The sequence below is a fragment of the Dipodomys spectabilis genome, unplaced genomic scaffold (genome assembly GCF_019054845.1).
Source record: "Dipodomys spectabilis isolate Male_0828 unplaced genomic scaffold, ASM1905484v1 ptg000804l, whole genome shotgun sequence".
NCBI lineage: Eukaryota > Metazoa > Chordata > Mammalia > Rodentia > Heteromyidae > Dipodomys > Dipodomys spectabilis.
Window position 1 is genome coordinate 71,173 of NW_024871481.1, and position 10,773 is coordinate 81,945.

Here is a 10,773-nt window from a genome sequence, read left to right on the forward strand (position 1 = left end):
TGCTAGGGCTCAATCCAGATCTCTGGCCAGGAAGATTGTAAGAAGCTCCTTGGCACCTGCAAACAGAGCCTAGACTGCTGGAGGCCATGCAGGTTTCCTGAGAATGACACCTGCTCAAACATGTAGGCAACACAGAAATAGAACCAACCCCCGGGGTCAGAGCAGAATACTACAATGCCAAGCCCCTGCTTCATTTTTACTTCTCTACACAGATGGCATTACCTAGCTTTCTAAATATGTGTCCGTGTTTTATCTGTATAGATATATCTACATAATACAAAGACATTAAGATGTTATAATGCACAAGGCACTAACCCATCTCAAAGCATCCTTTCAAAATTGAATCCACTATAAAATATGTAGTATCCCAATAAATCCTCTCCAGAAATGACAACTTTATCAAATCATGACACTGAGTACAATATTAAACACTCACCTCCATTTATTAAATATTTTCTAAATGAATCTCTCTTGTCAAACAAGAAAGAGTTTATCAAAAAACCTACAGAAGGGGTTTTATGTTCACCAGACAATCTTACCCACCAAACTCAGATCCAAAGGCCAGTCACAGATAATCCAAGGACAATGCTGACAGAATTTCTGGAAAGGCCCTGCACTTAAACTCTAACGTAGGAGAGGACTGTTCTAGAATGTGGTGACAGTCTAAAAGAAATTGAACCTAAATTCTTCATCAGAAGAGTCCAGAATAGCCTTGGCTTTCCCTGCTGGGCGAGGCCTGCAGACCCTTCTGCTCTTCTTTCTGGTAGCCTCACTGACAGGCTGTACTTGGGCTGAATGAGCAGCTGCCAGGGAGAGGAAAGCAGAGAGTCAGAATTGAATAACAGTAACATTACAGATGCAGTTTATGATTTCCCATATAACCCTAACTCCACTGAATAATTTTACTAATAAGCTTCTCAAAATTGTAAGATAGGTATTATCATTCCACCTTTCGAGTCAGAGAGAGATGCACTAAGTGGCTAAAAGTGTTAAGATCTGAAGACCTAAACGGAATATTCCATTGCAGGAATTACACTCAAAACACTATTTGATCTGCTTTTATGTGCAAAAGAGAAGGTCAGGGCAAAGACAGGTGAGGTGCTTTTCCCCATCCCGAGACGGATAAGGAAAACACATCTGTGGCTACTCATCCCCCTCAGGACTTCCCCCTTTCAGAGGTACAAACTTTTCTCATGCTACCCTGACCTCATCTCCAGAAGCACTGGGCTTCTTCCTTCCACTTCCTCTCGACCCTCTAGTAAACAGATGTGCTAAGCCAACCACTTCCCTGCTGCTCACCAGTCCGAAGTGCCCGCAGGGCCTCTTGCCTCTCAGCCTCCATACGAGCCCGGTAGTCCCCAAACAAGGAGCGCATCAGCTGTCTCTTGCGTGGCAGGGGGGCTTTTTCACTGCGCAGGGTTCGAATGGCCCCAACGGCTTGCTCCTCTGCAAAGAAAGGACGAGTCATCTCCCGTATCCATTGTGCTAACCACTGTGGGGGAGCACCGACAGGCCACAGCACCACATCCTTCCCCCTCAAGTTTACAAGAGGGTCCTTACTCTGCTTCGGGGTTGGTCTCTGCATCCTGAGGCCCAACTCCAGCTGCTCCACGCACCAGGCCAGTTCCTGGGCCAGCTGGTCTGTCTGCCATGGACGAGGGACAGGGGCTGACGCGCCGCAGCCCGCAGCCCAGCCCCCAACCCCGCCGACCCCAGCCCAGCCCGCGCGAGGCCTCGACCCCGCAGACGCGCGGGGCCTCCCGCACCTGCCTGGGCCTCGGCGCCGGGAGCGGCTTCCTCCGGGCCGCCCTCCCTCACCGACGCCCCGGCCGGGGTTTTCCTCCGTGTTGGCTTCCTGGAGGCAGCATCGCCGTCTCCACCCCCGGGACGAGTTCGGGCGGCGGCGCCACAGCCCTGCGGCTGCCCGGAGCCTTGGGCGGCGGCAGCTGAACTCCGGGCGCCCCGGACAGAACCTGAAAGCCGAGGCTTGCGGGGCGCGCGGACAGCACCCGGGCGTGGGGCCGCGGGCGTCTCCCGCGCAGGGCGTTCTGGAGCCTGGAGAAGGAAGTGGCACGAGACTTACAGGGGGCTGCCGGCCGGCCGGGCCCCGCACCGGTGCGCCTTCCCCTCTCCACTCACCGCCATGGGTCGCGGCGGCTGCCGACACACACACGCGGGGCCTCCTCCGGAAGTACGTCCGCAGCGCACGGCTCCGCGGGCAGCGCGGGAGACCCGGAACTCGGGGGCGTGGCGAGGCGCCGGACGGGGCGGAGCCTCGCACACTCGGAGGCGTGGCGAGGGGCAGGATGGGGCGGAGCCTCGCGCACTCGGAGGCGTGGTGAGGCGCCGGACGGGGCGAAGCCTCGCACACCCGGAGGCGTGGCGAGGGACAGGATGGGGCGGAGCCTCGCACACCCGGAGGCGTGGCGAGGGGCAAGATGGGGCGGAGCCTCGCTCACTCGGAGGCGTGGCGAGGGGCAGGATGGGGCGGAGCCTCACGCACTCGGACGCAGGGGCGGGCGGGGCGGGCGGGGCGGGCGGGGCGGGCGGGGCGGGCGGGGCGGGCGGGGCGGGCGGGGCGGGGCGCAGTTGGAGGCGGGGCGGCCTGGGACGGGGGCGCGCTCGGCCTCGATTTGGAGGCGCTCTGGGGCGGGTCGAGGTGGAGTTGGGTACAGGGGAGTCTCTGGGCCGATGCGTGGTCGCGCTCTGGCCGCGTGCGGCTCAAGGCTGGGTCAGGATTCGGCACTCGCGGCCACTTGGGGTCGAGAATGCGGCTGTCGGTGGTCTGGGGATTGAGGGTCCAAACATGCAAACTTGGCATTCGCGTTTCCTCCCAGCCAGGGCAGCCCCACCCCACTCCCCCCCCCCCCCCCCCCGTGTGCAGGCGACCCACGCATCTAGGGTCTAGCACAGGCTTGTCATTTTCTTGGATTTTGAGAGGCTCATGTAATTAAGGTCAATCAGGGTCATCAATTTCATAACTTACATGTGTGCGCAGGTCCTTGAACTCAGGGCCTATTCCTGAGTTTTGTGCTTATGGCTAGCGCCCTACCACTTAGGCCACAGCTCTCCACTTACAGCTGCTTTCCCCCCCCCCCTTTGTGGGAGGGTGGTTCATTGGAGATAAGCCTCTCATGGACTTTTCTGCCCAAACTGGCTTTGAACAGTGACTCTCAGATCTAAGCCTCCTGAGTAGCTAGGATTAGGGGTGTGAGCCACCAGGGCCCTGCCCATAACTTTAAATCCTCTTCAAAGTTCCTTATACTGTGTGGCAAACAAGTTCTAGGACATGTCTGGAAGAAGGGATATTCAGCCTCTAATAAAGACTAGGCTGGAAATTTGGCTCAGTGGTAGAGTGCTTGCCTAGCATGCATGAAGCCCTGGGTTTGATTCCTCAGTACCACATGCACAGAAAATGCCAGAGGTGGTGCTGTGGCTCAAGTGGTGGAGTGCTAGCCTTGAGCTATATAGAGCAAGGGGAAAGCGCCAAGGCCCAGAGTTCAAGACCAACGAGGGGGCCAAGACTACATGGGAGATGAAGATATGGAAATGAACTACTCACACCCAGATGACGTCAAGGGGGACACACGCAGACTGAGTTGCACGAACTAGGGAGCTGACAGGTGGGCATGCCTGGAAGACGAACAGGCATAAAAACGGAGCAAACCAAGGCCAGTTCGCCACTCTTCGGAGGTAAGCAAGGTCACACTCTCCAGCCTATGAAGAAGCCTGAGCAGCAGGAGGCCGTCCCACTGGACCCTGTGTGGCTTAAGCTCTGCCCTGGGACAGGCGGTGGGAAACAGGGTGGTACTATGTGCGTGGATGGCACTGCGTTTGCAGTGTTGCTCAAATACCTGTCCGCACCTCGTTAGTGTTGGCCACGTGAATGTATTCGTGGGTAAAGTGCGGAGTCGGGGTGCTAACGCGATAGCAGTGCTCGCGCAGGTAATGTCCCCGCTGGTGTGCTCGCTGCCACTCCTCAGCCCAGCCGCCTCGGGACACAGCGCAGCCGGCGCCGGGCACCCCGGTCCAGCGGGCGGTCCTCCCGAAGGCCTGGCGCAGGCGAGGGCAGCGGCCGCCGGCCGGGCAGCCCCTCTAAGGGCTGCAGAAACAACACGGCCCCCAGCAAGACGCCTCGCGAGCGGCGACCACAAGCCGCCGGGCGGGGCCTGGGAAGGGCGCTCCGGGCCGAGCGCACCTCTGAGGTGCAGGAACCGAGAGGGAGAAAGCCAGAGTTCCACCGCGGCACGCGAAGTTCGGGACTCACTTCCGCCACGCGCCCGGAAGTAAGAGCCGGGCCGCGCGGGGACGGCCCGAGGCGCAGCACAGCTGCTCAGGACGGGCGGAGGCCTCGGCTTTTGGCGGCTCGAAAGAGCTGCCCCGCGGTCGGTGACCCGGAAAAAGACTGGAGGGGCGGGGCGGGGCGGGGCGGGGCGGGAGGGGTGAGGGGCGGGGCGCGTGGAGGGCGGGGCGGGGCGCGTGGAGGGCGGGGCGGGGCGCGCTTCCGGTTCCGCAGCGTGGAGCTCCGGAGCCAGCGCTCCCGGCGTCGGGGGCGGAGTCTGCGGGCCCCGGACGCGCTGCTGGCCTCTTTGTCTGGGCGGCCGCCGCCGGTGCCCCGGGCCGAGCTTGCGACTGGCCGTGAGCGGGCGGCGGCTCCGGCGGGGCCGACCCTCAGCCGCCGCCCGCCTTGCCCTCACGGAGGCGCGGCGCGGGCCGCGGACGCGAGCCGCTCCTCCCCCGGCCCCGCCCGGAGCCCTTCCACGCTGCACCGGGGTCGGGCCTCCAGCCACCCAAGGTCGGAGCCGGGCGCCGCAGGGGTGCACGCGGGGGACTCGGGGACGGGCCTCCCGAGAGAATTGGCGGTTTGGCCGGGGTGTGAGGGAGACACGGCTGCTGCGCGCGCGCGGAGGTGGCCCCGGTATCGCCAAGGCTGAGCTCCACATTCTGGCTTAGCCGGCCCTGCGGCGAGGCCCGAGCCCCGCGAGCCGAGGCCCGAGCGGCGAGGCCCGAGCCCTGCGAGCCGAGGCCCGAGCCCCCCGAGCGGCGAGGCCCGAGCACCGCGAGCCGAGAGGCCCGAGCCCCGCGAGCCGAGAGGCCCGAGCCCCGCGAGCCGAGAGGCCCGAGCCCCGCGAGCCGAGAGGCCCGAGCCCCGCGAGCCGAGAGGCCCGAGCCCCGCGAGCCGAGGCCCGAGCCCCCCGAGCGGCGAGGCCCGAGCCCTGCGAGCCGAGGCCCGAGCCCCCCGAGCGGCGAGGCCCGAGCCCTGCGAGCCGAGGCCCGAGCCCCCCGAGCGGCGAGGCCGAGGCCCGAGCCCCCCGAGCCGAGGTTATTGGTGAGGCAGAAACCTTCGTTTGTGGTTTAGCTATTAGTATCGCCTGTGTCGTTTACCAGCACATATTCTTTTCATACATGTTGAAAATGTACTTCCCAATGTATCTTTGGACTTCAGGGAAGTGATTTGGACTTTTTGCTGTTTCCTAAAAGGCCAGATTTTTTTTCCTTACTAATTTTGGGCTTTGTTTTATGTTTCAAAGGGCTGCCATACTTAATAATTATTTTTAAAATAATTTGTGTTGTTGCTGCTGCTGCCGTTGTTTTTTTGTGCGGATACTGGGGCTTGAACTCAAGGCCTGGGTGCTGTCTCTGAGCTTTTTATTTTTTTTACTTAAGGCTAGCATTCTACTACTTAAACCTCCACTTCCAGCTTTTAGTGGTTAATTGGAGATAAGAGTTTCACACACTAGCCGGGCACTGGTGGCTCACACCTGTAGCCCTAGCTACTCAGGAGGCTGAGATCTGAGGATCTCGGTTCAAAGCCAGCCCTGGCAGGAGAGACCGTGAGACTCCTATCTCCAATAAACCACCAGAAAACCGGAAGTGGCGCTGTAGCTCAAGTGGTAGAGCGCTCGCCTTAAGCTGAAGAGCTGAGGGACAGTGCCCAGGCCCAGAGCTCAAGCCCCACAACCGACAAAAAAAAAAAGCGTTTCACACACTTTCCTGCTCAGACTGAATTTGCACCACGATCCTTAGATCTCAGCCTTCTGAGTAGGATTACAGGCATGTGCCCAATGTAAGTTGTTGTTTGTATCTAGCATTTGTAATATGTTGAGTCCCTCTAGAATTTATTTAGGTGTGGGAGGAGCTTGGAATCTGTCTTCATTTACCCTCCTAACCATTTTTCTCACTATGCACTATTAAAAATTTGTCTTCCATTCATTTGGAAAACCCACCTATACCCAAAAAAACGTGCATAACAAAGGGGCACTTTGCAATGACTGTCCATGCAAATATACACATATATCTGATACTTTATAAGAAAAATGAGATGACTCTTTCTGCCCCTAGGCACTTCCCCACTCACACCATAATACCCATCATTTCATCCTTGAATATCCCATTTGTCATGTGCCTGCCTTTGGTTGTAGAATAGGCTCTGTGTCACTACTGCAGCCTTTCCTTAATATTCTGGAAGACTCAAGCCCATTCTCTATAGGGCCAGTTTATCAGTTGGGTCCCCTCTTTTTCCCCTCTTTTGAAGATGTTGAATACTGAGTTTACCTTGTCCTGGTACATATCTAGCACCCACCCATGCCCAGGCCTTCCCTTCTCACTTAGGCAAATCCTCCTTTAGGTCTTAGACTTGATGCCTAGGCCACTCGACTCAGAGCAACCACTGCTCAGCTTGTGCTGCCAGCACCCAGCTTGAGCCATAGGGCTGGAGTCTATCCTGTCAGAGTGCTAGGGCTGCCAAAGAATACATAAACATGACTCAGGATCTGAACCCTCTACGACCTCTATATAACTGTGGTGCTTCAAGCAGGACCGTCTAATTCCCACCCTGGTGGCCAAGCTTTTCTTATTGGACCATCTAGTTCCCACCCTTTGTAGCCAAACTTCTCTCATCGGAAGTGTGTCTTAGGAGGTAACTTGGTCTGATACCTGTAGCCCCCATGTGACCCATGTAAGTGCCTTGGATATAGAACACACTGATTCCTGAGAATCTGCTATTGTGCACAGGCAAAACCATGGGCCAGAGCAAAAAAAGTGATCAGCCAATCATGAGGGTCCCTGAAGTCTGGAGCGAGAAGATGGGGACCCTTTGCCCTCAGGAGGCCAAGGGGTACCTTCCACGTGCAGCTCAGAGATCTTTGGTGCTTATTAAGTGAGACTTTCCTGGGCCATGGCCTGGAACCCTGTGTTTGTTCAGGGCCTGGACAGGCCTCCCTCCACAATCAAAGATCCAACTTAGCATGGGTGAGGGGATGTGACAGAGAAGACCTGCAGTGGCTGCATCTCCTGGGGTCTCCTCTCAGCATGCTGCTCACCGGCTCGGCTCTGTATGAGGACAAGGGTCCCCCAGGAAGTCAGGGGCTACTGGGAGCAAGGCCCGATCCCTTACATGTTTTTCCCCTCTCTGACCCACAGGACTCTCTGGCTCCTGTTGCTCGCACAGGCACTGAAAGACATGATGGCAGCAGCTGGGTTTCTGCGGCTGCCAGCAGCACCCCAGGTACGCTATCCCAAGCTTGTGCGGTGTCCTTCCGTTTCTTCCACGTTGAGGATTCGTGGGGAAGCCTGAGTATCACCTCATCACCTGTGTCCAGATACTCCTTCCCCCATTTTCTTCTCAGACACTGAGGTTTGTCCTCACCTGACTCTTGTTATTCTAGGCCAAAGTGACTTTTGAGGATGTGGCTGTGCTCCTCTCCCAGGAGGAGTGGAACCAGCTGGGCCCTGCTCAGAGGGGTCTCTACAGAAACGTGATGATGGAGACCTATGGGAATGTGGTTTCCCTGGGTAAGGCCCCTCCAGAGGCCTGTCTGTGGCCATACGTGGTGGACTGGGATGAGGGTTTCCAAAGGGAGATGGCTGTGGAATGGGGACTCGGGACAGGCTCCTGGTGGCTCACTCACCTCCAGATGTTCATTGCAAACAAGTCAGGCCTGTCCATCTTCATGTCCCCCAGAGGTGACGCTGGCTAAGAGGATATTGGTAAATGTATAAACAAAGGGCTTCCCTCCCAACAAACAGGATTACCAGGATCCAAGCCCAGTGTAATCTCCCAGCTGGAAAGAGGAGAAGACCCGTGGGTCCTGGATGGGCCAGGACCAGAGGAGAGCCAGGGCCTGGGACAGAGCCTCTCAGGTGAGTGCTGGGAGGGACCCTGCCTTCACTAGAGGCTGAGCTTGTTCAGAGTTGAGCCTCTCATTGCCATGCTTTCCACCCATCTGGGATGAGCCTATGAAGCCTTGCCTGGCCTCGGGGTCCATAGGTGGCCAAGTGCTAGGCCCAGCAGGAAGCAGGTATAGCAGGGAAGCTGGATGGATTGCTAGAACTAAGTACAAAAGGTAAGGTAGGAGGGGAGAACTGATTATACACAATATCAGCCCACAGACAGAGGCGTTTCTGTCCCTGCCAAAGAGACAAAAGCTGGTTACCAAGGTCCTAAAAGGACATTTACTCTGTGATTATTACCTACTTGGTTTAGAAAAAAACAAAGCATCCTACATATAGAGGGGAGTTTCTCAACCTGATTTTCATGGGAAAAGCTGAAAAATTATCTGGGTGCCCGTGGCTCATGCCTGTAATCCTAGCTGCTCTGGAAGCTGAGACCTGAGGATCATGGTTCAAATCCATGAGACTCTTCTCTCCAGTTATTTACTCTAAAAGCCAGAAAATAATGAAAACTATTAATAAAAAGCCACTAGTGGAGTTGTTGCTCAAGTGGTAGAGGCTTGAGCACAAAATCTCAGGAACAGCGCCTAGACCCTGAGTTCAAGCCCCAAGATCCAGAAACAAAAAACAAAAAGCTGAAAATTTGCTATTTGAACAAGTCAAAACAGCCCACTGTTCTCCATATAGTATTGTACTCTGTTTCCGTGTGTGAAATAATATTCTCAACTTAGAAAAGAATTAGATTTTTTTTTCCTTTTTCTTTTTCTCTCGTGTGTGTGTGTGTGTGTGTGTGTGTGTGTGTGTGTGTGTGTGTGTGTGTGTGTAAGTGTAAGTAATTTTTAAAGTCGGGCGCTGATGGCTCATGCTTATAATCCTAGCTACTCAGGAGTCTGAGATCTGAGGACCATGGTTTGAAGCCAGCCCAGGCAGAAAAGTCCCCATAAGACTCTTATCTCCAATTAACCACTCAAAAACTGAAAGTGGTGCTGTGGCTCAAGTGATAGAGTGCTAGCCTTGAGCACAAAGAGGCTCAGAGACAGAGCCCAGACCCTGAAATCAAGGCCCGCAACAACAAAAAAAAGTGTAATCTTTAAATAATATCAGATACATAAAGTATCTAGGAATTTAACAAAAGATGTATGTGATATTTATGGAGAAAATTATAAAACAGAAGATGGTGTGATATGTGTAGATCTAGCCCTGAAGGTTGTGTTCATAGTTGTTTTGGGTGAAGAAGCTCTGTCTGCAGAATAGTGACCTGAGAATCTTGGGAAAATGTTAATGGAGTAGCACAGTTCATACTCCAGTGATTGGGTAGGTTCAGCATCTCAGTGTGGCTGTTTTCCCTTTGAGAACTGTTCCTTGTTTCCAAGGGTAGTGAGTCAGGGCTCTAGGTATTATAGACAGCCTGCCTCTGTTGGTCTTCATTAGAGGAACAGTGGATGTGCCAACCTAAGAGGAGTTAAATCTTTCTGTGACTGGAAGCAAGAGGACACATTAGGTTACAGAAGTCTTGCAAAAGACTTTTTTTTTCTTTAAGATGCTGTTTCTCAGGCTGGTTTGTATCTTTTGGCTCAAATGATCCTCTTGAGTAACCAGTACTGTAAGTGTGTCACACCACACAATACTTCACAAAGAACTTTAAGCTGCTGGCTGTAACCACAAGAAGCAAGAAAATAGAGAGTATTTCCATCCACTGCCAAACCAGATTTGTTCTCCAGAGAGGCCAGCCTGTGGTCCCAACTAGTAGAAAATAAGACTTGTCTTTTTTTGGGGGGTGGGGGGGGGTGGGGCTTGAACTCTGGGCCTGGGCTCTGTCCCTCAGCTCTTCAGCTCAAGGCGAGCGCTGTACCACTTGAGCTACAGCTCCACTTGCGGTTTTCTAGTGGTTTATTGGAGATAGGAGTCTCACGGTCTTTCCTGCCCAGGCTGGCTTTGAACCGAGATCCTCAGATCTCAGCCTGCTAAGTAGCTAGGATTACAGACGTGAGCAATAACACTTTTCTTGGGAGCCTTTGAGTTTTGTACTGAAGGTAGATTTTCCAAGAACACAGAAGCACCTGATCACTGCCTCTGGCACTAGCCATGGTAGAGGATGGTACTGAGTGATGTCTAAATACAGATGTGCATAGAAACAGGCATTGACCGCCATTGTCTGGGCCATGGCATCAGCCTCAACTAGCAGGGAGCAGAGTGCTCTGGAGGCTTATCTCGGTAGCTCTATAGATAAATATAGTGTGTACACCTGCCTAACTCCCCTGCTGTTTTGCACCGTGTTCCAACAGCAGTAGAATTTTTCCGCTCTCCAGGGAAATGTTTTGTTGTCACCTAACCCTTTTCCTTTTACAGACAGCCTCAAATGTGACCACACTGCAGACTGTATGCAACAGGACAGTTTATCTTGTCCATGGAGTAACTGTATATTTATTGTTTCTTCTTCTTCTTTTTCTTTTTTTGCCAGTCATGGGATTTGAACTCATGGCCTGGGCACTGTTCCTGACCTTTTTTTTTCCCTCAAGGCTAGCGGTCTACCACTTGAGGCACAGCACCACTTCTGGCTTTTTCTGTTTATGTGGTACTGAGAAATAGAACCTGGGCTTT

The 10,773-nt window shown here is 54.6% G+C and overlaps 2 protein-coding genes across 3 annotated transcripts; one reads left to right on the top strand and one right to left on the bottom strand.

Moving 5' to 3' along the window:
* Positions 1-424: 424 nt before the first annotated feature.
* On the bottom strand, positions 425-2,229 carry CUNH8orf33 (chromosome unknown C8orf33 homolog). Of its 2 annotated transcripts, none has more exons than XM_042673355.1 (5): positions 2,140-2,229; positions 1,819-2,055; positions 1,561-1,645; positions 1,300-1,446; positions 425-803 (listed from the first exon to the last, which is right to left on the bottom strand). In XM_042673355.1, exons 1-5 carry the CDS (start codon positions 2,143-2,145, stop codon positions 664-666), a joined length of 615 nt encoding a protein of 204 aa, XP_042529289.1. In that variant the 5' UTR covers positions 2,146-2,229; the 3' UTR covers positions 425-663. The 2 variants fall into 2 exon arrangements, with proteins under 2 accessions (XP_042529289.1, XP_042529288.1); XM_042673354.1 differs by having other exon boundaries at positions 1,771-2,055.
* A 1,400-nt stretch (positions 2,230-3,629) lies between these two features.
* On the top strand, positions 3,630-10,601 carry LOC122102591 (translation initiation factor IF-2-like; the record flags this gene model as incomplete). The annotated part of the gene is made up of 7 exons (XM_042673353.1): positions 3,630-3,693; positions 3,946-4,286; positions 4,536-4,795; positions 7,423-7,507; positions 7,668-7,794; positions 8,029-8,142; positions 10,522-10,601. Coding segments are annotated over exons 1-7 (1,071 nt in total), but the record flags the coding sequence as incomplete, so codon positions are not given.
* Positions 10,602-10,773: the final 172 nt, after the last annotated feature.

What these genes read in the sequence shown, in the direction of transcription:
- CUNH8orf33 (XM_042673354.1), bottom strand. An exon ending in CTCCCGGCGCCGAGGCCCAG is followed by an intron (nt 1,646 to 1,770) that starts GCAGGTGCGGGA and finishes CGTCCATGGCAG; the next exon opens with ACAGACCAGCTGGCCCAGGA. An exon ending in GAGACCAACCCCGAAGCAGA is followed by an intron (nt 1,447 to 1,560) that starts GTAAGGACCCTC and finishes CTTTCTTTGCAG; the next exon opens with AGGAGCAAGCCGTTGGGGCC.